Source organism: Rhipicephalus microplus, chromosome 10, assembly GCF_043290135.1.
Source record: "Rhipicephalus microplus isolate Deutch F79 chromosome 10, USDA_Rmic, whole genome shotgun sequence".
Classification (NCBI taxonomy): Eukaryota; Metazoa; Arthropoda; class Arachnida; order Ixodida; family Ixodidae; genus Rhipicephalus; species Rhipicephalus microplus.
In genome coordinates this window covers 5577202-5604681 of record NC_134709.1, presented here as the reverse complement: position 1 = coordinate 5604681, position 27480 = coordinate 5577202, and the positions used below count along the sequence as shown (strand labels likewise).

Genomic DNA, 27480 nt, shown 5'->3' with positions numbered 1-27480 from the left:
TAACGTTAACCTGGGAAGGGGTGAAGCATGCAGTTCTCCCTCCTCATCTTCTACCCGAAATGCCTGGTTTTAGATCCATAAAGTGTTCCAGCTCCACTGACGTCGCACGCTGTTTGTTGGGCTAGCTGTTGTCTCATTATTTTTGTGTATACTGGTGGCGAGCAGTGGGATTAACTCAATTTTTGAAGCGCATATCCGGTTTTTATGATGAACCGTGACAACATCAGACGCCTACAAGCCGAGAAGCTAAGGTGTTTGGCCACGTCATAATCACGTCATGATTGCGTCGCAGTTTTCGCCGACCTTGCGTCGCCATGATGCCACGATATAATGACGTCATCACGTGAAGTTGAACTTATGACGGACCGCGGCTGCATGACACAGCGTGACGACAGCAGACGCCGACAAGCCCACCACCTAAAGTAGGTTTCACCGGTATAGCTACAAGGAGTCCGCCCGAAAACACCAACCTCTGCTATTGCATTTTGTCAAAAAAAGAGAAAAAGAAGCACTTTTGTACTTGTATAAGATAATTTATTCGCTTTGAAATCTTTACGTTTACTATACTGTGAACGTTCACTGACATGTAACATAATCTCGTTTTCTCGACCGATTCTCCTTCGGTTTACCTTAGTAGTCGTTTTAGCGTGCAAGATAAAAGAGGCGCACGTGGACCCGTTTCGAGGACACTATTCAGGAAAGAGAAAAGAAAAACACGCTACATCAAGCAGAAGCGCACTTAAGGGGGAATGACGACAGAAAATGCGATTTTTCAGTTTTTACGGCACAGTATTCCAGCGTTACTGACGAGCGCTTCCACGGAATAGCAATGTTTTACGCACAGTATAAAACGTTCAAAAATGACCCCAAACGCGCCTGATTCCGTGTCTGCATCACGGCAACCCGAGCTTTAAAATGGCGTTTTTTCCGAACACTCCGTTTCGTCAGAAAAGGAACATTTTTTCTGTAAACGTTGAAACTATCAAACGAAAACTTTTGTGACTTATTTCTGAATACCATGCGCAGTTTTTGAAATGAAATGATGTTGCCATCAGAACTGTATCTTTTACGAAAATGTCCTTTAAAAGCCTTCAAATTCTAGTCATAAGCCATTCATATATTTAACTAAAGAATATCCAAGCCTGCAATTATTATTTTGTTTCAAAACAATACCATGGGCACATGTAATAACCAGAAACAATTTCATCATCTACCCATGCAAAGGCCTTTTCACAAATGTTTCTTGAAAAATAAAAACAACCAATTTATTTTTTTATTTAAAACGGCTTTTTATTTTCTAATCAAATTCACAAAACATGTAGCAAAATCCCCACTCAAGCAACTTGCCAAATTTTGTAATGTTTCCTTCAATAAAAATGACAAAGTGATGGGCAGTAGTAGTTGCACACCTGTCTGTGCCATCCATTTCTTCTTAAAAAGCTCGCGCTAGAAAAACAAAGCAGTCGGTAAGCGTCTGTCTACTCACTCACTTATCAGGCGTTTACGACAGGAACGGGCGTTTTGTTTTCCTCTTTCCACGTATTTTTTTTTTTCGTCGTGCTTCTCGTAGCAACGCACGCGGACGCTTTTTTCCGCAATCTCGCACGTGAGAGATAACGGAACACCCTGACCCCGAACGCCGGCACATTCCGATAGAACACGTGCACGACACAACACCGGCGCCAGCAGTCGAGGGACGATATGAATCGGCAAACGAAAACAAGGGCGCACACAACTGCCTTATTTAGAGCGCACGGTTGTCTTCATGGGCCCGCCTATCAGCCTTCGACGCCTGGCTGCAATGTCTCGACACTTTTTGCGTCCCTCTTTGTGAAGGCTCATGGCAGGTTTACAAAAGTATTGAAAGACGGGCTTGTTGGTAAGGCAGCATTACCGGGTGCACCGCGAGACCGACGGAAGACGGAAGAGTACAAAAGAGACGAGCACTGTTTGTGCTCTTTCTGTACTCTTCCGTCTTCGTGGGTCTCGTGGTGCAAAGAAAAAAAAAATGCATGTTTACAAGCGCTTCGAGATTTAGCTTCGTATCATAGCTGCTAGCTGAAGAAAGCGACGTTAATACTAATATCTGGGATTTTACGTCCGAAAACCAAGATATGAGAAACGCCGTAGTGAGGGCTCCGGAAATTTCGACTATCTGGTCTAGTTCAACGTGCGCTAACATCGCGTAGTATACACTAGCCTCCATCATTTGGCCTTCATAGAAATGTGAGCGCTGCGGCCGAGATCAAACCCGCGACCTTTGTGTGAGCAGCCGAGCACCATCACCACTGCTCCGTCGTGGTGGACAAAGAAAGCGATTTTCTTCTCGCTTTCCGAAATCTTCCAATCATTCACATCTCGTTTTTTCTTATTGACACGTTGTTCACTACAGCTTTGTCATTGCTTAGTACATTGTCATTCTATAAATGTTTATTCGGTAGATAATAGCTTTTTACGCTACAATTTGGTTTAATTAAGAACTCCTTTCCGATTTACCATATAGAGCATATAGTATACCTTAGTCAGGGGGTTTGTTTTTTGTAGTTACTTGATTGCAAGCACGTATATGTTGTACAGTCACCACTTGAATAAGAGTTCTGTTTGTATTTTCGTGCACTCTACTCGCAATGCTGCCTGATCTTGGAAGCCCAGTAGCCTAACATGTACCATTGTGTTCAACGCTTATATTGCCTGCCGATGCGTTCATTCCGCTCTGCTGCGAAGATGGCCCGGCCTAGTCAGGCAACCACTCAGCATATGCCCTAAGGCAATTTCGTTTCTAACTATTTCGCCTTGCATATCCTCTTCAGCGGCAGCGGCTACGTTTGTGTGCGCAACTTGCTTATGCTAGTAGTGTCAACTTGTGGTCAAGAAAGAAAGATGAACTTTATCTTCGACATAGTGAATATGACTGTAGCCGATTACTTTGGTGAAGGCACTACGACATTCAACGAGTCGTTTGACGTGCCGCGTTTCAGAACCAACGTCAAACGTAATTTCTTCCTTTCTTTCTTTCTTTCTTTCTTTCTTTCTTTCTTTCTTTCTTTCTTTCTTTCTTTCTTTCTTTCTTTCTTTCTTTCTTTCTTTCTTTCTTTCTTTCTTTCTTTCTTTCTTTCTTTCTTTCCTTCCTTATAGAAAGTACTACAATTAATAGCTAAAATACGCAGACAATTAGATCATATTATTTTATTCTTGTTTTTACAAACGGAGCACGAATCACCGTAGAATCGTGAGTATTAAATTACACGCTTATTACAATTCATTAGTGAACCTCTCACAAAACAATGCATTACTTCATTTTCTTGGATTTTAATCCACCACGGTGGATCAGTGGCAATGGTGCTCGGCTGCTGACCCGAAGGTCGCCGGCTCGATACCGACGGTTGCATTTTGATGGACGCGAAATGGCCCACGTACTAGCTGTGCGATGTCAGTGCACAGTCGAAACTTCCGGATCCACAGCATCCCTCACGTCGTGGTTTTCGGACGTAAAACCCCAGATCTTATGTGCTGTGTTATGGTGCTCCGTTCTCACCGAACTACCAACACGCTGCGCAAATACAAAGAAACGCCTCCAGGTTTACACTTAAAGCTGCACGTGAGCGCGATAAGGAGATTGACACAGCCTAAAGACACTGGCGGCGAAGAGGCGACCAAATATCGGCGCCAGATTACTAGGCGGTAAGAAAAACATACACTGGTGTTATCATCACTCCTTATCTGTTTCCCGTTAAAAAAAAAAAGAAGACAAGGTAAACGCGTTCCTGCAACGTGGTCACGATAAAAACCCCTTTACGATCTAATATTATCAGTCTCTTACCTTTACAGCAAAGACACACCCTCGCTATTCCATTGGTATCCTATATCTTTTTTTTTTTTGCGCGCGTTTCCAAGGAGGTAATAGCCTCTCCGTGTCATCTTTTCACGGCGACATATATTGTAGAAAGTGCAGGCTGATAGCGATTCAATGTGTTCGCAAATGACAACGCGGGTATATATTACCTCGTTTATCGAGGTAATTTATAAATTATGCATTTCATTCGACGATCAGTTCTTTTTGTAAGCCTAATTGATCTCCAATAACTTGCCGCAAAGGTCCAGTGGTTAAGGCACTCGACTGCTGAATACCAGGTTACGGGTATCAAATCGCGGCCCCGGCATCCGTATATGCAAAGGAGGCAGAAATGCTTGAGGTCCAAGCAAGACTAGGCGAGTACAAAGCGATTACGGCAAGCATAGGACGCGGCAGTGGCCGGTCTACCGACCTGCACGAAATTGCGCCTTACCACTGGCTTGTGAACATATTATCAGGATACAATGACAAATCATTAAAGGATAGAAATGCGGCTCTTTTCTGCGCGTGAGTGTTACGGCAATCGCTACAATATCGGGCCTTTATTTGCACCCTCTACTTCGCATACGGCAAGAACAGACACATAGTTTGTGGAAAAGCGTCAGACTTCTCACTTTTTTTTTTGTATTTTGAACAGCGCAATCCGGGTATCAGTCGAATTGGGAGTTTGAGGCTGTTCGCAACGCGCTATAGCCTGTTCTCGTTCATATTGCTCCTGATATTACGTTCCATCTTTTATCCTTTCAAGCACCGTGGTGTAACCGGCGCCTTCTATCTGCGTCAGCATCTCCTGATATGATATTGATATAGACAAAAAATAATCGAAGAACGAATTAAAGGAGCCGACTCACAATTTTAGGACTAAAGAAAAAAAAACAGGAGAGAATGAAAAGGTAGGAATATTAACTAGTCTAGAAGGACCGGTATGCTACCTTATACCGGGGAAAGGGATGAGAGATCTTGGAAGATGGGCAGAGAGAGAGAGAGAGAGAGAGAGAGAGAGAGAGAGAGAGAGAGAAAAGAGCGCGCACACACAAAGTCGCACACCGCACAGTCATTATAACTCCATTAGTCTATAATTACCAGTGCAAGTCTGATAAATTAAAAAAATGAGCACGGAGGAGACGAATTCACCCAATTTTCGATCATAATCTGTGTTTTGGGGAATAATTATTGTGCGTTCGCTAATAAGCTGCCGAGATTACGACGCATTTGGTCTGGAACTTAAATTATTATTGAATATTGTTATGAACTCATGAGCGGTCTGTTAGGCTGGAGACACACTCGCAAGCCACGACATAAAATCAGCTATAGCTTTGCAAGCGTCCGCGGACGATATTGTTGCGTGGTCAGCTGTACGGAAAACTTGGCTTTCTTCAGCTTGGCACTAAAAATGACCGATTTCAAGCGACCGAAACTTTCTCAGAAGACGATGGCTCTGCTCAATGCAGCGCATGACGCCACAGACGCCATGACAAAATGGCGGCCGCCAGCGGTGCTCATAGCCAGGAACGCCATAGGCTTTCTTTTTTCACTTAAATATTTTTTTACAGTCCACTCTTCATATATGTGTAGGCATAACAGACTTTGTGCTTCTATTTTTCGCTGAAAACAACTAATTGATTATTGAGCATGTCGTGGCCCCTTCTATGTGTCTTACACGTACTGACAAACTTACGTCCGCTGCTTTGTGTGGAGGCCCTCAGCCCGTTTCGTGTCCCCATCCAGTGCCACACAGGCTTCTAGAGGGAACCATACAAGACCAAGAAGGTCTCAATGCGGTACGCCCGCGTCGCAGGGGCGCGATGCAATGCGGTGGCCCACGTAGCAGCTGCAGTGCTGTTCCACTGCGTCTGCTAGGCAGTATCCGTTTGCGAAGACTAGCTTGCCCGAAAACCAAAGCTGAATCCAGAGCCGAAGCCAAAGGAAAACAATGAGAAGAGACGCTACGAGTCTGCTGGAATGACTACGCTCTCATTATTAATAATTACGTCTGTCACGCCGTGCTTTATGAAACGCGATAAGGCTGCTCACGCACGAGTCGCGCTTGTCAGATCGAATGCGTATAATTCGTATTGTGTTCTGAGTTGCCATATGGTACAAGGCTTAAAAGCAAAATATAACCACGAATAAGCGCACGAAACCCGAATCCGCTGTCGCGATCTGCTCTTGAAGGCGATACTCAAGCGTCGCCCATTTTCTTTGCACGTCTTCTTTAGAAAATTCACCAGAGGCCAGTCAAGACAAGACGGGAGCGTACACGGGAGAAGAGTGACTTAAGGCGTCGCCATGGATACCATCGCGATGTTTACAAACAAGCAGTGAGCGCTGGTCACGGACACCGCAACGGTCAAGCGGAAGGGCGATACGATGGCACGCGAACAACTGAAAAGACAAAGAAAGACAGGAAAAGAGAGGCCAGCAAAAGAAAAGAACGGAAGGAGAGGAAAGGAAACGACGAAAATACATACATACATACATACATACATACATACATACATACATACATACATATATACATACATACATACATTCATACATACATACATACATACATACATACATACATACATACATACATACATACATACATACATACATACATACATACATGCATAATAAAGAAAGAAAGAATGAGCGGGAGGGCTGTGCAATGCGTGCGAACTCATGAGACAAAGAGAGAAAAAGGAAAGAAACTAAGGAAAAGAAAGGAAAAAACAAAGAAAAAGAAGTAAGGAAGAGAGAAAAAAATGTCAGCCTCCTTTGCCCGTCAGCCACGGCTGCTTTTTCGGCGAATGAATGGGTGTGCCCGTTAGAAAAGACGGCGAGCGCATCGCTGCACCACAAGAGGAGAGCAGAAAAGCGCGCAGAGACGACGAAGTGGCTAATCTAAGAGAACACGGCCTATATAGACGCGTTCAGTAATCTTAATACCGTGCAGTATACGCCGGCCACTCTACAAAATCGACTTTAAGCCATATCAGGCGCGAACGATTAGAAGCCGTGGAACTTATTTTTAACCGATCGACGGGATTTGCCAATCGTACGAAGGTCGCCGGAAAATGACTCTGTCTGCAGCCAATGAAGAAGACAATAACAATAAAAAATTAAAAATACAGGCAGCATTACACTAGAGGCGCCAAGCCTGAAGGAAGCGCGGAGGTGGGCGGCCTTGATGATGATGATGATGATGATGATGATGATGATGCGTGAGTTATAGCTCACACGCACTCAGAGGGATCGGCAGCCTTCATTGCTTCTTTTCTGTTTCCTCTCTCACTTTCTCTTCCTCCGTTTTCTTCTTTTTCTCTGTCCTTAATTTTTTAATTCTTTCTCGTTCTTGCTCTTTCTAGTTTTTACTTTTTATTTACCCTTTCTCTCTCTATTTCGCGCTTGCTTCCTTTTCGTTTTTTTTCCAAGTTTTGTGTGTGATTTTGCCAGCGTTACGCCAAGCGCACTAATTTTTTTTTTGCTGATGATCAAAATTGGTTATCATCAAGGCGCTCGAAAAACAAGAGCGATAATTCGTGCTTACAATAGGTACATTAGTTAATTCTAGCTCATACGAGTAATACATTAAAGAAAATACCGAAAAAATCCACATATTACTCAGCCAATTCCTATGAGTGTGTATAGGCCATGAGATGAAGAGAACAAGAGAAAGAAGTCTTCTCCTTGGAGCGAGCGCGCGCTGAATATGCTACACATCGAGCCTCACGCCAAGAAACGACGACGGCACTCTACAAAACGCGACAGACCGGCCCCCTAAAATGCTTAGAGCTTGAAACATGAACGCCCGACAATACTTGTCAGAGACTCCAACATCGGTATTCAGCCAGACGTAATCTTTTAGCCAGAAAAAAAAAAAGCCTTTCTTTCCAAATACGCATAGTACATTTACAATAGCAGAGATGCGCTAGTTACGCATCGAAATAAAATTAATTAGCGAGTGAGATTGTGTCACAGTGGTTACGCGACCGTGGTTTTCTGTATGAAGCCTACAATTATGTCTATACGTTGAAACCAACAATAATAGGTAGTTAGAAAACGAATTTCTGCGTGATTGGCCCGAATCAATATTTCGACGTCGTCATTGCCGCATAGCAGACTACAGTGTCACACAGGCCACTATGTGACACTGAAGTTTCACTACTTTATTAACGCGATAAGCGAGAACCCTTGTCAATATTTGCTTCTGCTATCATTGTTCTCGGAAGTGGGACCAGTCAAGCTGCCTATATGCAACTTCTATCCCGTCATCCTTGCTGTTTAAAGATGTTTTGTATCTATTTGTCAATAAAGTTCACTTCAGCGGCAAGCAGCTTCCTGCCTCAAGCACAATATGCTACATACATTCAGCGACAACACTTGTTATCTCTTTAGGAGCTTATTTGGCAAGCTTCTTATGCTCGCGCCTTGTCCGGCAGCGGCGTGTAGCGCGCTACCACTCAAGGCGTCGGCGTTCCGATGATTTCAAGAATGCTCACTAGATGGCACGCCACCATTCAAGCTGGTAGAGTTACTGTATATGCTACCTTTAGATATGCTACCTAAAGGTAGCACATACAGTAACTCAAGAAGCTGGTATGGTCCACAACTTAGACAGGGACCTTACAAGGTGGCAGCACAACGCTGTTGCGCGTGCGCTTCTGCTCTCATTACTGGGAGCTCGTGCAGTAAACAGTCTTTGATACCGCTCGGCCGCACGAACACACAGAATTCAAGGAAGCATCGCGGCAAGCTTGTAATGCATGACGTTCTCACAATTTATTTTATCGTCGTGTGCAACGCTGTGTATTGTACATTTACTGTACGCGCAATACTGCGAGCGGTACCCACGGTAATAGCCAACAAAGGGGCACGGGAAGTATGTATATATAATAATGCAATAGTTATATTATACACAGAGGTCTTAAGAACAAGAGGTACCAACTAATCAATAGGGTGACAAATATTTGTGATGAATATTGAGTAGACTATGCTGAAAGCGTGCACCGCTACTGTGTTTTCCCTGCCCGAGTGACAATATTTGAACTCACCTGCATAACTCTCTCTCTCTCTCTCTCTGTCTCTCTCGCTATATATATATATATATATATATATATATATATATATATATATATATATATATGTGTGTGTGTGTGTGTGTGTGTGTGTGTGTGTGTGTGTGTGTGTGTGTTAACTGCCACGCGGAAAGGGGTAGGCGGTGGTGCCAAGCAATGATGTCAACAACTTGTTCATTAATTTATCTATTTTAATAAAAAATGAAATTCGTGCTGACATTCATCGTGAATTTAAGGGTTCCTTCAGATGCAATCGATAACATTCTTGATTCGAAAACACTTAAGGCATTCGGGCCTTCGATCAACCATCGTGACCCACGTTTCAACAACACTGCACGTTTCACACGAGCGATCGGAACCTTGTACGGGTGCCTTATTTTGGCGCGTGTCACTTCACGACATCCGCATGATTATTACTTTTCTCTTTGCTTCAATCTCTCGCTCGCAAAACTAGCGTCCGTCTGAGAGCCACTCGTAAAAGGTCAAAGTTCCCCGCCACGCGAAAGCAACTGTTTACGAGAAAAATAAATAAAACAAAACAATATTATTACTGCCGGGTTGGCCATTCACTCAAGAACAGAGTAAACACGGAAGGCAGAACTTGGAAGTTATTACATTTCGCTATATAAAGTGTATCCACCAAGTGTGCGAGAGAATGAAGTAAATAATGTACTGGGAAAGTAGTCGAAAACATATCTTTGAACGATGCGCCACCTGAAGATAACCACAAGCGTAAAAGTGCCACACCTCCATTGATCGCTTTCTACAGACGCCTGATTCAGAATCGAGCTTAAAAAGCTAGTGTCGTTATCTTCTGAATGGCTGTCATGCTTCTGAAAAAAATGAATAGCCAGATATTTCGCGTTTTACGCGGAAGTGTTCTTTCATTTTCTTTGCCTCGCTCGCGAAGAACTGATTCTTTACGGAGCCCACATAGAGCTAGATTTATACTTCGAGGAGCTCTACCATCCTTTTCATAACAGAAATGACGTCAGTAGGAGCTTGAGAAGCGCTTGTCGTTATCTTCTAATTGTCGGTAGCAGTTCTGAAAGCAAGACATGGCGTAATATTTTGTGTTTCATACGGGAACACTCTTTTTCACACCGGGCTCCACCAAAAACAAATATTTCGTGAAGCCCTCATGTAGCTAGATTCATCCTAATTGGAGCACCACCATGATTTGTGCTGGAACTTTGTATAGCTCCACCGTAAAGCTCTACAATGCTCAATCAAATCTTTGTAAAGCTTTCCACTGGAGCTCTACAAAGCTTTACCGAAAAGCAGGGCCGTACCCAGAAATTTTTCGCGCGGGGAGGGGCACCTCCATTGTTTCAGGGAGAAAACCCCCTTAAAATGGCCATTTTCGCTCTCTCGGCCATAGTGAAAAAAAATTTCGGAGGGTGGGGGCACGGGCCCTGTGTGCCACTCCCTAGCTACGCCCCTGCCGGAAAGTTTTGTAAAGCTCGTCCAGCTAGACGCCACGTAATTGACGCCAATAAAGGGCATGCTAGTTTTTTAGTATCCGAGCAAGATGTCTCAATTCACTTCCTCTGTCTACTTTCTACCGATTGGTCGACTTTGAGTCTCTTGATCCATTTTCGCCATCCGCTGCTCTTTATAAGTCTAGCTAAGCAAGGTCTGTTGCACAAGTTTGGCAAGAAACTACCGTCAACATCGTGGACACAGTACTCCATTGCCAAATGTTTCAAACCAACAAGGCTCTATTTCCGAGGTGAAGCAAGTTAAAGCGATGGTATTCTCAACTAGCGGGAGCTTTCACTGCAGCCACATCTGTCTCTTGACCTTTCTCAATGTCAATCAAAGAGGTTATGAGATATTTTTAAGCATCCCGGTGTCATTATGCTCCCCCTAAAAAAAAGAAATGCGATCTGTAGTCAGCTCAGCGGAATGAGGTGAAGCATGTATGGAAAGCTGTTTCATCTCAGCTGACGTGAAACCTGGGAAGGGGCGAAGCATACACAGTTCTGAGGGAAATTTGCTAGATGACTATAGTAGTGCCAAGCCTGGACTCGGGCATGTAGGGAAGGGTGTTTCAGCGCCACTAACATCGTCGGAAAACTGAGTCGGAATGCAACTTACTCTGAGGTGGTGCTGCTGCTTCTTCCCCACGCGCCCTGTTTCAGTTCCCTACAGCAAGTAGGGAAAGATGCTTCAGCTGCACTAACGTCGTCGGCATTGGGCTAACTGTTGCCTTCTTCCTTGTTTAGTGGACCGGTGGTGAGCAGTGGAATTTATCCATTGTGGCGCATAGCCGTTTTTATGACGGACCATGACCGCATCACACAACTTGACCACATGAGACGCTGAGAACCGTAACCCATAAGGTGTTTCGAATCCTAAAAAAAAAATTGTGCACGAACTTTATATAATGACTGTGCACGTGCACGCATTTCTATACACTTCAAGAAATGTGTTCACCTTATTAAAGGAGTGGCGCACGTTTCAGCAGAATTCGATGCGGTAATGATATCCAGACAGCTTTTTCTTTTTCACTGCGTAATGTCGCGGAGAACAAAGCTGCTAAGCGGCCCGATAGTGAATGCAGTATACCAGTGAACGCCCGTCACGGAAAGCCGCAATGACATTCGGTAGCGAACGCACCACGTAACTTGGTTGTGAGAGCGCAAGCGTAAATTCACCAGCGTATTTGCATCTGCGGTGTAAAGTTCGACCGCCAACACCACAGAAAGGGCCGAGTAAGTCTGTTTGATTCGAAATTTTTGGGATAAAGTCAGAATTGATTGATTGATTTGTAAGGTTTAACGTCCCAAAACCATTATATGATTATGAGAGACGCCGTAGTGGAGGGCTCCGGAAATTTTGACCACCTGGGGTTCTTTAACGTGGACCCAAATCTGAGCACACGGTTGGGATAAAGTCAGAATTACATCATCAGTTCAATGCGTTTCCGTGTACCCTCCTACGGTAATACACGGCGCTATAAGGATAGAACTTTCTGAAATATTTACAAGAGAGAACTCTGGCGCTGCCATCGTGCAGACACCATCGGAGTGCTGAGTAGTACACGGATTACCTAATAATTTTGCTTGCGTCACCAAACGAAATGCGGTTTTGTTTATTTTGGAGTTTTCACGTTTTTATCGGATAAAAGAATGGATTGTTTTGAACTTCGCGAGTCGATTTGAATTGGTGAGCCTAAAAAGTTAAGGCGGTGTCGTATAACTGCTGAACATTTTGTTGAAATTTATTTCACGACAAAGCGGAGGCATGCCACACGAAGCCAAACAAAGCCGAAAGAACGAAACTTAGACAAATCCATGTACCACACATAATTCGCATGCTGCATTAAGTGCCGTGCGTTGCAGCTCCCATACAGCGCTGCAGTGTTCCCTCTGGTGTATTATTACGAAAATCCACGGATCTCAGTACCGTGATAACGAAAAGCAATTCAGCTTAGCTTGAGAGCACAATATTGACACAAGGCAAAAAAAAAGAAAACAGAAAAGAAGACTGTTCAAGGATCTACACGTAGCGGCTAAATTAACGCGACCACAAACAGAAAACGACCGAGCCTAATACGTTCAGACGAGCGCGAAGATTGCATTTTCGTGGCAGCAAACTCGAAATGGCGCAAACACGCCTACCTCGTTTACGCTCCAAATGACGTCCTTTCAGATCAACGAGGGAGGAAGAAAAAGGACACGAGTACCCAAAAAACTCGATTGTAGAAGCAGATCCATCGAATCCGCAGCAATCTCTTCGCCGCGTTCTGAGCAAGCTCAGCGTCGTGATGATGACACGCTTGTTTGTGCGTTCTTTATCCCTTTTTTGGAACTATAGCGTGGGGAACCTCCGACTGCGAAATGGCGCGGGGAGACAACCCGAATTTTCTTAGTTTTTAGCTAACTTTTAGACGATTGCCCTGCTGCTGCTCTCACAAAGCGTTCTCAGTCAAATGCTGTGCCATACGTTTTCACGAATGTTCGATCCTTGGAGGCATTCACCGCTAAAATCAAACAATATGTTCTTGTTCAAATCAAACAATATGCGCTGAAAATCACTACATTCGTATGCTTGCTTGAAAATGCCCGGTAGGCCGGTCACAAAAGAAATGCAATAAATAAATGACAGCGCGCTACTAAAGCGTGAAAATGTTCTATTCAAAACGCAAATCCGAGAACTACGCGCCATGACGACCGATAACAGGTCATTACCCCAAAGCATCACATAATCTGCTGGGACGTGTTGTTCTATAGGAAGCCTATTTGATGTAAACTCATAGAGGGATGGCTTCTGTACCTCAAAACTTCTTGGCTCAAGTGAAGCGATGTATGAACTGTTCATCAGTGGTAACAAGATGGTGTTCCCCCAACGCCACGCGCCAGCATAAGATGGTACGATTTAGGCAACTGTCTGTTAGCGGGCGGCAGGGAGATTACTAAGTTTGCGTTTTATAATTGCGCGTTTTTGAGTTGTTAGCAGCACGTCGTCCTGTGTTTATCACTTTCCCTTTGTGACCATCTTCCCGCACGTTTCGAGAAATGAATCTGAACTAAACCACTCAGCTTTCCACGGCCCCATTTGTCTACATTTCCTAACTTATTATTACGATGTGAAATAAGTGTGTGCGTAACACTAAGTTATGTAAAGAAAAAAATTCTTTGTTTTGGTTTTTTTTTCGTACTATGTAGACAACCTTGCTGCATAAGACATGGGGCTAAAGTGCGATAACTATCTTCTTTTTTGTTATATGTTGCGAAATTGACCTACGTGTTCGTTGCTCACTCCTGGAAGGGCCTGTTTAGGCTCACACTATCCAATAAAATAATGAAGAAATAAAGAAGTCGCAGTCATCCTCAAAACGTCACGATTCGTTTGCTTTACTTGAACACTTTTTGTAGAACTAGGAAACATAAAAAACAAACTCTTAAAAACGTTCAGGTGCTTGGCGCAACTCAAGAACTTATCGTTGCTAACTATTTAATTTTATTTATTTTTATTTATTAAGTTTTGTCTTGAAGGACACGAATAAAGGCTGAGTAAACGCCTGACTAGGTCGTGCCACCCTGGCTGAGAGACATAAACACACCAACAAGCATTTGTAGTACAGAATGAACTGGTAAATATTCCTCCAAAAATAAGAATAAAAAAGTTTTAATTTGAGTACACAAGGATTTAAACGAAACTGCCTTAGAGTACAATGAACGGTACAATGAACGAGTACTCATAATGAACTTCAAACAAACAAAAAAAACAGTAAAAATCTTCTCGCCGATATTGCGAGTGTACTGCACAGAATTTCAATAAACATTCAATAGATTGCTGTGACTACTAACAGCGAGTGCTCACAATGTGAATTGTGTCACGAGAATAAAATTTTCGAAGTTTTCGGGAATGACCCTCAGGCATTACGTAACGATTTGAAATTGCGCAATTTTGGCCATGTTGGCATTCCATTTCAATATCTAGGTCACACGCAAGATGAATCAGTTCTTTTGTGTGCTTTAGGTGCCGAAAAAAGCAATGATCTCATTCATCGCATAAACCATAATCCTCTTCAACTTGACCGTTGAATATTGAGGCTTCGTTTCGTTTTGCGGAAGGATTTCTAAAGCGCAATTAAAGAACCCCTACAAATGCAAAAAAAAATATGCCACTCGTGAAAGGAAAATTGGAAAATTGTCCGTCCTATACTCATCGAGCAGTTCTATAGTTGAATGGAAGCAATAAAATAAAAGCAGCAGTTCGGTTTTAACTTTTGTTCCTGTTTTAGAGTGCTGACCCAAAGGTCGCAGGTTGAAGTGCTTGTCTTGGCGGCAAAGTGCTTAAGGCCCGTGTACTAAGATTTAGGAGCCCTTTAAAGAACATCAGACGCTAATAAATTCCACAGCTCACTAGAACGTCACTTACAATCACATCGTAATCTGAGAACATAAGGTATCCCCAATTATTTTTTATTATTAACTTGATTTTACTGTTCAAATACGACACAGCACCAGAAAAAAAAGAAGACTTAAGGTAAATAGAGAAATTTTGGCAGGTGGAAGGTAGGCGGAGAAAAAAAATTAATGAGCAGCTATCACAAACCTTGCTCAGTGTGGCCTGATAGAACGTTTGGATACACTTATAATTCAGGGCCATCAAAATTTTGGCCTTAAGGCTGCGGCCGTGTCTGCATACACTACGATAATCTCTAAATAAAGCAACCCTACGCAACCTCGCACTTTCATACAATATGCCACAAAAGCGAGATAACGAACGCGACGTTGAATTGAATAAGCACATTTTCGAATAAGAGCGAGCATTTATGCAAATTTATATCGACCCTAAATCAACTTCTCATCATCGCTTATGTATAATGCTGGTTTTCTGATGACTAACGCGGGGGGCTTCAGAGCGCATATTTCAAAAGATCGATGACTGAATGGGAGATGCATAAGCGATCATATATGTATTCGTTTTATAATGCAGGCACTATAACTTCATTGGTCGAGTGTATCCTAAGAGTTCCTCTTTAAAGAACATTTTGCGAGCTCAAAGCAGCCACCAGCTATGTCTCGTCAATAAAAGCGCTGTATGACCCACTTTGGCCGAAGACTTCACAGAAGCTCGCGTGTTTCGCCTTTTCTTTGAATTTGCGGATTAGTGAAAGTCCTGAAACGCCGGCGCTCGTTGAATACTTGCATCACGGCTCATCACTTTCTTTTCAGTAGAGTATAAAAAAACAAATTCAACTGGGTCTAGGAAACAAAGCAAACTATAGCGAATTGCACCTGCAAGAGAGAAAAAACAGAGAGATGCCGAAGAAGATCCCTCGAGAAAGTGAACTTGCTTCGTGCGCGAAATATAGATAAAGACGGCCCTCTCTGAAAATACAATTTCCATCCGTAACGACAATGAACTCGAGACAAGCCCTATCAGTTTTTTCTTTTTTTTTTTGGTCAAGGAACGGTTTTCTATCGCCTTATTTTTCTTTGGTCACTTCCTCTCTCTGAGCTTACGGAGAAGTTGCTTCGACGATTGTCTCCTCAAGGTCCGACTCGCCGGAAAGCTTGCCAGAATGGACGAGGGCCATTTAGAATAAAAATGTGCGGCTTTGAGTGCGCGCCAATGGCCCAGAAATGAGTTTGGCGCTTCCAGGAGTGACGTGGACTTAATGCCGGGATCGAAAGAAAAACAAAAAAGAAAAGGGGAAAGAAAGGAAGAAATAAAGAAGGAAGTAAGAAGAAGGAAGAAAAGAAATAAAAAAGAGAAGGAAAGAAAAAGAAGGTAAGGAAAAAAAAATTAAAATCCTGAACGTCTTCTTTTCGTGGTTCCGCACCAAAGGCTGGCTTGCCTCACGATAATGAATTGCGCCTTGGATAGATTAATGTCTAGGTACGCTTGCTTTCAAAACAACAATAGGATAAAGATAAATGGGTGGGGTGGCTACGGCGAAAAGCATTGCAGAAAGATACAGATATAGATAGATAGATAGATAGATAGATAGATAGATAGATAGATAGATAGATAGATAGATAGATAGATATTATAAATATAAATAAAAACACGCTGACTTTGATATTTTCTTTATTTTTCGCCACCTCTAGAGATTCGTCACAAAAAGAAGTCGCCGTCCTAGCACTCCGTGCAAGTGGTTAGCCAGCGAAAGCCGAAACACGCGGCCCCGCTGTTTAGCAGTGGCTTCAACCCGGCGCTGCACTGAGGCATTTCACAATTATTGGTTACATGTTGGTGCTTTTTAATGAGGTTAGACACGTTTGGCTTGGGTTTCACACATTTGCAGTGCAACATGCAGATTCGGGCCATTTTTTTTATACACGCTTTCTCTTGCTTCCACTGTCGGCGCTCTTCTAGAGTTGTCCGTGGCTTCCACGTGGAAGCCTCAGTAGAAACTGATGCGAATGTGCTCGGCGACACGTCGGCGGCGGCATGGACGACGTCACTAAGAACGCAGCCAATGGTGTGCGTGCTCGGGTACGACACTGAAAACGACGTAACTGATAGCACAGCCAACGGAGACCACTCGCGACACAGCTGCCGGACAGTTTTTTTTGTTTCTCATAGCCGCATACAGCTTTCGCTTTGAAAACAGACACGGTATCGCATTTGACACACACGTAAATCAAGATACATTTTATGGAGACGCGACGTACGTTGCCTATAGGCAGACTCGTGTAGGAAAGCAGCGGAATGTACGTAAGCACACGACGAACGCTGGAGAGAGAACATGATCTTTATTGCGCGCGGATTGCGCCACGCGTGGCACTGTAAGCGGGTGTGCACTAAGCACACCGCTCGAGATTCGTGGCGCTGTAAGCGATAGCAGGGCCGTGCCACTACACCTTTCTTTGAGAAATTAACTTTTCATTAGCCCTCTACATCTACACCAAAGATCCACTCGTTTCCAAAAAGGTTGCGATTGCACTTGCTACAATAAACGACTACGTGAAAGCCATTTCCAGCGACGCTACATCAGCAACAAGGTCCTTCGCTAATTGCAGAATTTCCTCGCTGGACCTACGCATTCTCCAAAATAGCCCGAAGGAACTAAGTCATTATACGCTCATCTGGTTCCTTGCTCACATCACGCACATGCATGGTTGCCCCGTCAACCTTAATGAATCCGCTCACAGTACTGTAAGCGCATTAACTGACCGCGCAGATACTGACCGATTCGAGGCCACGGAAAACAGGGACGTCCCGTCTACCTGATAAAATCACCCAGCACTTCTTCCTCGCACGTCAGGTCTTTCCGGCACCTAGCCCTCAGCTAAGCAGGCCTCAGGCGCTCTCTCAAAGGCTATTACAAAGAGTCTTACCAAAATCTCCGCATACATCACGTCATGTACCCAGATATCTACCCTGATAACATATGCAACTAATTACACCTCACTACGGCTACGCTTAGGCGCATGCTACCCCGATGCTGCCTCAGCAAAGTGGGACACTGCCTTGCGAAGCTCAGAAAGAGTCCACCATGATATGAGCCGCCCAGCAAGCCCAGGATGCGTCTCATAGGCTAGGCCTTTCAGTCCCAACGTGGGAGCCCTAAGCGATTTCGTGCGCTCCTTGCAGGTCATTCTTAAAAGTTATTCCATTTTAATTATTTACGTGCAAGATTACGCTTGAACAAAGTGGGACATTATTGAAAGCAGTACAGTCTTTGCTACCAAGGATATGTAGATTTATATCGCATGGATACGTCAGTAAGAAAATTTGTACTTTGTAATTGTTGCATAGATAGTGTATGCACACAAAACATTAGATGCATGATTGAAATCCAACCAAGTCGAAGCCGGCTCTGAACTGCTTATTCAGTGCCAACAACTCGAACAGGCATGAAAAAGTTTGAGTCCGGTGCGGCCACTTCAGGGAAAAAATGTTCACGGTCAGCGTTTCGAGCGGACGTTGGATATCATGATTTATCTCACAGAGTTTATATTTTGTCTATACATTTTAGTGCGGTGTACATACTCTTCAAGAAAATGTAGCATACAGTCCGCGAGCAAATTATTCCGGAGAAATTTGATTCTGATTAACGTCGCTTCGGCAATTAGGCCCAGCGATTCATTCGGGTGAGTCGTTTAGGATTGTGGAAACGGCGGCCAGCAGAGAGTCGCCTTATAGCGTAAAAGACAGGACGTCAATCGCTGTGCAGTTTCAGACTTACGTGTTTTAGTTTATATGTTAATGGGCTTTGCACTCTTCTTTGGTAAAGTTGCAAGGCGTTGCCATTTTTTTCTCGTTCAGGAAAAGAACATTTCTCGAAAAAAATTCTTGAGCACAAGATTAGTTGAGTTGAATATGCTGTAAGATATTTAGCGTGGCAAGATAGCTAGCAATAGCTATAGGTCTATGGTCAACAAAAACTCTTCAAAACGTCACTGCACGTGCACTAGTGCACTTCTTAAAAAAATAGAACCTATCAGAAAGCTACTGATTCATACGAACCATCACTGTTAGCAGTGATATACTTCTGGTCAGATGTCTCGCGTTGTTTATCGTGCTTCATGATATCTGTGTGTAAAAAACGGCCAAGTTCCCCGCGAGTGTTGTGCGATCGCTTTCTGTAAAGAACTGTACGATGTACTTTTCCGCACAGCGCGAACGTTTCTTGTGTTTATTGTGTGTGAACATTGTTGTTGACGCCTGAACATTGCTTATGACGTACGAACATTGCTTTTGTAAATGGACGTTTCTGGTGCGTGAATTTTTAGCACTTTATTGTTATTAATGACGCAAACTACTATATGTAAGAGAAGATGAGTAGCCGAAGCGATTTGTCTATTGATACCAACCTCTTCTAAAGACATTTAATTAAAAAAAGTAAAACGAAAGAAATGCGGCTTCGGCACACCTCCAAACGCACCCCTTAGAAGTCAGTGCTATTGCATACCATTGTAGAAGGAAACAATAATCAAGAAAGGAAAGATTATTTCAGCACTCACAATAATACATCCCCGAGTTTCGCAGTATCCTTACGATTTACAAACGAAGTGAGGCCACACGTAATAGGGAAGTTATGTTCATACTGAATTTGTACTGCATGATATATGAACTATTATATGAGATGCATGATATCCGCGTGCTAATGTTTATGATGTGTTAACTGTTATGTTCACATGTGCGGATTCTTCTTCGTAAGGACCAGACCTGTTGACTGCTATGTTGGGCGATTCGATTCAGTCGATTCAGTAATCAACAGAGACATTATCAGATACATTATTCATTGCCTTTTGGAAATTTTCTCTTACGCTTCGGCAGTGTTGTTAGGCGCGCACGTGTGTGTGTGTGCGTGTGTGTGCGTGTGCGCGCGTGTGTCTGTGCGCGTGCGTGTGTGCGTGCGTGTGCGTGTGTGTGCGCGTGCGCGCGCGTGTGTGTGTGCGTGCGTGTGTGCGTGCGTGTGTGTGCGTGTGTGTGTTCAAATATATGTGCTCGTGTGTATTATTTTCCATGTGCTACTGTTCGTATTTCATTTCTTAAGTTGTATGCTCAAAATCTACTGAATATCAGCCGTGTACACTATTGAAGGAGTAGCCGGCGCCTCAATTGTGCGCCGAAATTTCCTTATATATCATATCAATAAGACGAAGAAAAAAGAAAACGTTTCAGCCCTCGCAGCGTTGCTTTGAGTTTTGAAACGTCCTTGCGATACACGAACGACGCAATGCCACAAATGAAGCTAGAGCGAAGAGTGGGTTAAAAGCACGAGTGTGCACGTACACTGGTGCGAACGAGCAGAGAGAAAGAGAGAAAAAAAGAACAAGATTAGTGGTGCGCATGCGTGTAACCCACCTTTGAAGGGTGCTAGCGACCGCGCTGGTCTGCGGCGCCACGGCACTTGTCCTGCGAAGAGCCAAGCGGAAGGAGGAAGAGAAGAGCGAGGAGGAGGACAGGAAAGGGCACATCGACAGGCGGTGGATGCACGACACACGAACCACAGAGGAAGAAGGAGACGGGAAAGGCGGAGAGAGGAGAGAGAAAGAGACAGTGCATTTGTGTGAGGAGACAGAAACAAGAAGGAACCGCGCACACTGAAAAAGCGAGAACACCGAATATTCGAGCAGACAACAACCACCAGTTGTGCACCATTTAGAGAGACATGAGGGGTAATACCGGGACGGTATACGCCACAACGAGGTACAACGTGCGGGTGACACAGTCTGACCTTTGCCTCCCATTTCTCAACCCTGCAATGCACTTTCAGTATCTTTGACACCACTCTCAAAAGAAGCTTATTAAGAGCTCAGTGTAGAAATAATTGACGGAAATAGAGGGAGAGTGCATAAGATTCTTGCCTAACATAGCAACTACCATATAACACCAGACCACTGAGTCACGAAAATTCGAGTACATTGCGTAACTGCGAACTTTCGGTAGAAAACAAGATGGAGCGGGAAAAAGTGTGCATTTTTTTTTTTCAGAAGAGGTTACCTCATTTCGCTTTACCGAGTGCTTACACCTTTCTAATGAAAGACCACCACGTGCAATTTCATGTCTAGCATCACGCATTTTACGCAGCTGATCGTGTTGATTGTTTGCTCTCACACAGATGCATCATATTCGACACGCTCGTTAATACTCGTCGCATCAATGTGTACGTCCAAAGCAGGAGCACTTTTTTTTGTGAAAGTTCTCGACACCTGACAAGAAACTTGACCTCTAGTTAGCAACAAGACACTGTAATTGACGCTACGGCAGCGTGTACAATATACGACACGTATCACAACAACAAAAAGGCATATTTCTGCAACTTCAATAGCCGGCTTCTAGGTGGTCAGAAATACGGTTATGATATTAAAATGAACTCCAGCTTTTCACTATCGATGGCACACATTAAATTTAAAGTAACAGAGAACGAAGCCAATCATCTAAAATGAGCCTTACCAAAAAAAAAACAAGGTCCCAAATGCGTCCATTCCTCCTGTTTCGGTTAATTTGTTCTGCCGTGATATCGCGCGGAAAATAGTGATCGTGATCATCACGTGTGCTACAATCCCTGAGGAGAAAATAACGTCGCAATTGCAGCAGCATGTCTACGTATCGTGGGCTAGTAGATGCGCGACGGTGCATCAAAATTCGGTAATTATGAACAAAGTGCGCTTACTCGAAAGAGTGGGCAACATGGAAGACTTAAGAACCACAAATTTCGAAAAAAGCAGCACGCAAATGATGCGTCGTTCCATCAACATAAAACCATAACGCGAACGTAATTCCGAGTGCAAAGTGTCAGCATCGACTCGCGGCAAGGAGACCACCTATAGGTAACAAAATCGAGCACCGAGAAAGAAAACGAGCAAAAAGAAGACATAGGCTAAGTTGAGCCTCTCCTGCCGCTACATTGCCGGGTTTGTAAAGACGTGTTGGAATGTTAAGAGAGGCAAGATAAGAGATTCCAGATAAGTAACAGGATATGCCGACGGCAACCCATTACACGTGCCGTACTGAGATAGGGGTTCTTGGTTCAAGAAAAGAAAACGAAGCGACAACCTTAAGCGAGGTCATCAGGCACCGCAATTGCTATAGGGTAAATTAGGCCGAGAGTAGGCCATATTGACAAATCTTTGCAAAAACTTGCCACACACTCAAAAAAAGACACGTACGGACGAATCGGGGCAATAACAAGCAGCGACTCTTTAGCAAAGATCCTTGCCTTATTACATCCGAGTGTCCTTTCTCACGCTGCAGTATGTAGCAATTGCCTGGACTTGAAATATATCAATGTTCAAACACGCAGCCGTTGGGGCAAGAATCAGTGACAAATTTAACTTAGCATGTAATCAGATGGCAATGACATATTAAATATATATATATATATATATATATATATATATATATATATATATATATATATATATATATATATATATATATATATATATATATATATATATATATATATATATATATATATATATATATCCTTTCAAAAGAAAATTATACGCAGCTAATTTGAATCTTTCAATTGCGAAATGTTACTTCATTTTCATGAATATTAGAGTGCAGCTAATTACCCTCGCTCACTTATATCATGGAGGACTGTTTGTGAAAATAAATTTATACGGGACATGACGGCGACGACGAAAACAACTGAGAAAGCCCATCGAGAGTGTTCATATAAATGCTATCGCTATAAAATCACCTGACAAACTAGCCGCGTGAAGTTAGCGCTGCAGGAAAGAAAGGAGTTGTGCGACATTTAGTTTTTTTTTCTTTTACATTAACGGATATTGATTAACGCATTGTTGGAATCTAAATAAGTTCGTTTGCGTTAAGCAAGCGTTTTATGCAGGAGTATTCATGATTCTAAGAACTAGGAATCATTTGTAAGGTCAATTCTCTATAAAACGTTCACTTTAAATGCAATAATTTGATTATAGCAGTCAGAAGTTGGAAAACCTGTAAACAGTTAGCTATCTACTTCATCAAACCTGTTGTATGCGAATGCTGAGATATGCTGTTTTTTTGGCTGACCATCGTACGATGCGGTCTTGAAGTGGTTCATCTTTCTGACAGTCTATTATACCCTACAAACCCTGGAGAGACGTATTTACAACTTCGGTGTAAGATTCACTCCAGAACTTTCACCCTGGTAAAATTACTATTCACAGTGGCTCTTATAACATTTTATAGTAAGCAAATAACACGCATTTCATTTTCATTCTGTCTCACTTCATTCGTTTTACGTTATATTTGTCATACCCAGCTAACATTCATGATTCACGAACAATTTACCAATCATGGACACTGTTACAATAGTTACGTTTGGCCCGGAAATTCATCTGGGCAGACGCCATTGTGCGTAAGCCGGTCTGCTAGGATGCTTTCAACCCCATCGGCGCCCAGTCTGCAAGACGGTGTCCTGTAGATGTTCCAGGAAGCAGTCGAGTCTCAACGAAAGCTTCGTGAGACAAGCCTTTTGTCTAACGGGCTCGGACAGCGTGGGACGGCGCCACTGTGGCTGGTCTCATAAAGACAACTTCTCGACTCGGCTTTTGTCATGTACGCGAGGACATCGCAAAGCACCGACAGCCCGGAAGCGTGGGAACGCGTCGAAGAAGCCGTTCTCAGGGATGGAGCGTTTGGGCTGCCATGTTCGAGAGGGTTCTGGAAGCCTGTAGCTGAAAGCAGCCATGGACCGCTGCTGATGTGCGGGTCAGCGGCCATCTCCCCAGAAGAGCTCAACCTTCCCTCTCCGGACTCTACCTCCTCGTCCTGCGGTGCCTTCAAGGTGGGGGCCGGGTGCGTCATTGTGTGGTGCGCTCGTGCTATACCATTGGACCTTTTTGTACAGCCAAGTGGTGCAATATCTGTACCCTTTCTGGTGGGTGGACCACTAAGACTTCGTAACCTGATTTGTGGCGAGAGTGCTAACCACATTCTTAAACCTCCGTGTAAGGAGACGGCGGGCTATAGACGCCGAAGACTTTTTGTAAATATGAGTGGATTCATGAGCTGAATCATAAGCGAAATATTGAGCGGAATCATGAACTGAATCTCTGTTGTACATGATGCGGGATCTTCTGGATCCCTGCACAGTTCCTATCTTTCATCTATAATGTAAATAAATTTTCGTTCTATATCTCTTACGAACGCGTCTCCTCACTGGCGAAGATCAGCTATGCGGACGACGGCGGGGAGCCAGCTACCCCGAAGAAAACCCGCCGTACCTACCGTCGACTTCCGAGCCCTTTACACCATCGTTATTTATAATTTCCAACTATTTCCTTTGTAACCCACTTCCCTTTGTAATACCGAAACGCCATGAGAGTGAATAATTAAATAAAAAATAAACGTTGTAACTAGGAGCCCACGCTTCATAACACACCGCCAACACACATAGCCAAATCTAGTTAAGATATGAAAGTGGGGACAATACGCGAACCCAATAGACGAACTAACTTTTTAACGGAACGGAAAACAATGGCAAATTATAACATGAAGCAAGACCGCGTTACATTCAATACAGTGTTCTCGGGAAGCGAAAGCCCTACGCAATAAAGAACAAAACATGAAACAATTGTTCGTAACAAAAAGCTGGCTTTGTATAATAGTATTCACGCCTGATCTCTGTCCAAAAAAAAAGAAAAAAGGGCCGTCATACATGAAGAAAATAGCAGGTGATCTATCTCAGAATGTACTCGCGACCAGCGCTTTTATACAGCAGGAGACTGCGTAACTTGATACACGGAGTAGTTAAATAAAATCGAAGAAAAAAAAAGAGTTTCCAGTTAGTGAGCTTCTCTATTCTCATCAGACATCCTAGTATCAAAAGCGTGCGATATTCCCACATTGTTTCCGTTTCGCTGGCTGACGTAAAGAAGTAATGAGTCGTTCCTGAAATGTCTATATGGTTAGTTGCGTCTACTGAGACAAGAAATAAAATCAAAACAATGATGATCGCACTCGTTTCCAACTCAATATTCTACATTTTATACCCTCAACCATCGGCGTGCGCACAGTAGGTGGGGGCATGACAGGGGGGGGGGGGGAGAAAAGGTAGTCATACAGAGGGCCCCGTACATTGACGTACTAGTGAGGGGCGCTGCAACGAACGTTCGCCCCCTCCCTCTCCTCTTGAATGGAACCGTCCACACGCTTTACCCTCCACATACTAAGCCATTTCAAAGAACTAAAGTTTAAGCGGTGAACAATGAGACCATGGTATGCAGGCGAAGTTAGATCTATCGCTGAAACAATAAAAAATAAAAATAGCAGCTTGGAAAATATGACCACCTTTTCTTTGCTCATCTTTTTAGGTATTTTTAATCTCCGAAAAATAATTGCTTCCGCTTAGGAAGTGGAGAGGTCGGCAAAGCATGATGGCATGTAGAGCTTCCCCTCGGAACGGAAGTGCAAATTATCTTTGTCTAGCACGAGGGACACCTCATTAAAAATGGGAACCCATGAGTCTTCCTAACTTTTTTTTCTTTCTTTTGTTATAGATAAACGACGTGTACTTCCGGACAAGTCGTTCACAATGAGACGAGAGACATTACTCTTATATGCGGAAGAACCTTGAGACACTGTAACGAGAGCATTTGCATAACAACCAGTATTGCATGGCTTGCTTTCTTTCTTTCTTTTCTTCTTTCTTTCTTTCTTTTTTTTCTTTCTTTCTTTCTTACTTTCTCTCTCTTTCTTTATTTTTTTTCTTTTTCAAAGAAAAAATTTCTACAGCACGTGTTCATGACGCGACGGTCGTAAACGAACAACTGAAGAGGCTGCGCCTGTAAAGCGTGCTCTGCCTTCAGTACTTCTTTTGTACGGAGAAGCCAACACCACAAAGACAGGGGTGTGGCATGCGTGGGATCAACGGACGTTGTTGGATTTCACGTTATGTTGCCGCTGTGTTTTAGTCACAATGTTACTTCGGCTTATGTGGTAACAGAAAACTAATCTGAAAATCTGTTGCGGTAAGTGTCAGTCCGCGCCATCTGTAGCCACAGCGGCAAGTGTAGAACACCCTTTTATGAGCCTGTATGGCGTCACGTAGCACGTGAACTTATTGCGAGCTAGCAGCTGACCAATAGTCCCTCGTATACAACCTAAGGCACCAAGTCTGCTAGTACGAGACCCTCGTTAATGAAGAAGGGAAATAAGTGTACCACTCTGGTACAGTATAGTTTCCTATCAGCACGCAATTACTACACTAATTACGGCTTCCAAAGCGCCAGTCTAGTACTATGTTAATTAAATTACTGCGTAGAAAAGCTGAAAAACTTGGATACCGATTAAAAAAAAAAACCAAACAACACAGCGCTTCACTCAGTCTACCGTAAATACGTTGATAATATTCATGGAGAACTGTAATGCGTGCAAAGTTTTGCAACTCTGTACCGCAAGTCAGGTGGGAAATAATAAGAAAAATAGCATCAGCGAATTTGACCCGAGCTACGAGCCTTAGTGCAAATCCGATTAAAAGAATTATTTTTCGTTCTGTTGTACAGAAAGAAAAATTGATTTGATTTCAGTCTTAATGCAAGAAGAAAAAAATTCCACGTCAGTTAACACTGCATTAATGTATTTTCGGCCACTCAGCCCAGCGACGGAATATCTAATGTCGAATTACTTAATCAATACCACCCAGCAAGCCGCAAACAGTGAGAATAGAGTACATAGCGACATCTGTTTGCGAGATTGAACATTACCAACCACTCGCTGCCTGCATCGATCCAGACTAGAGGCGCCATCTGTGGAAACGCTTGAGACCGTCACAAACGCGTGGCGTCTTGCCAGGCCTTCCGAGATTTTTCACGACGTGCTAGCAATCTCAAAGGTTACACATAACTTCAGGGGGCGCTACGGCACGGCGGTATCTCGGAGGCGCCAGCGTTAGGTGCCAACGCGCTATTTTTGAATCTGTTTCAAGCAAACACGTCGACCTAGAATAGCGAGTCTCTCACAGCCTGGAGAAGGGAGAGGGGGGCTATATCGTAAGCGTTCAGTCACATAACGGATAAGAGACGGAACGAAAAAAAGAGAGCAAAGAGCCAATAGGCTAGATGAGAGTATTCACAAATGGCTACAACGCCTGACGAAATGAAGAATTGTTGCAGCTGAACACCGATATTAACAGGCATTGTTTTTCAAAGCTTCAGATTGAAGAACTCAATGACTAATAATTTATTTGCATTAAAGGGACACTAAAGAGGGAAACAATTGGTTCTATCACTGGTAAATTACCCTTGTACAATTACAACATCCCCGCGCTCGACGCTCTAAGAGAAATGCGGGAGATGACGCCACTCTAAAGATTGTAGCAAGGTGGCAATCTAATGATTGTGTCACAAACACGGAAATACGCCATAACTTTTGATTGATTGATATGTGGGGTTTAACGTCCCAAAACCACCATATGATTATGAGAGACGCCTTAGTGGAGGGCTCCGAAAATTTCTACCACCTGGAGTTCTACGTCATAACTTTTGACGGTGTTCACATGGTCTACGTGAATCAATGGCATAGTTAAGGGGGTGGTACACAGGGCACAAAGCTAGAAATCACCATTTCAAACAGGTGTCATCTCCCCGCCCCTCCTAAAAGCAATTTACGCCTACGCCCCCGCTAATATGCAAA

General features: G+C 43.4%; 1 protein-coding gene across 5 annotated transcripts in view; it reads right to left on the bottom strand.

Annotated features, from left to right (window-relative positions):
• Nucleotides 1-27480, bottom strand: part of dnc (phosphodiesterase dunce) — a 626001-nt gene that overhangs the window by 169240 nt on the left and 429281 nt on the right. For 4 of the 5 annotated variants that reach the window (XM_075874918.1, XM_075874916.1, XM_075874919.1 and 1 more), the window contains one exon: nucleotides 20197-20247. The exons of the other annotated variant lie outside the window; for it this stretch is intronic. In XM_075874918.1, the coding sequence (XP_075731033.1) occupies nucleotides 20197-20247 (51 nt within the window). The remainder of the gene's footprint in view (nucleotides 1-20196; nucleotides 20248-27480) is intronic. 5 annotated transcript variants of the gene reach the window in all.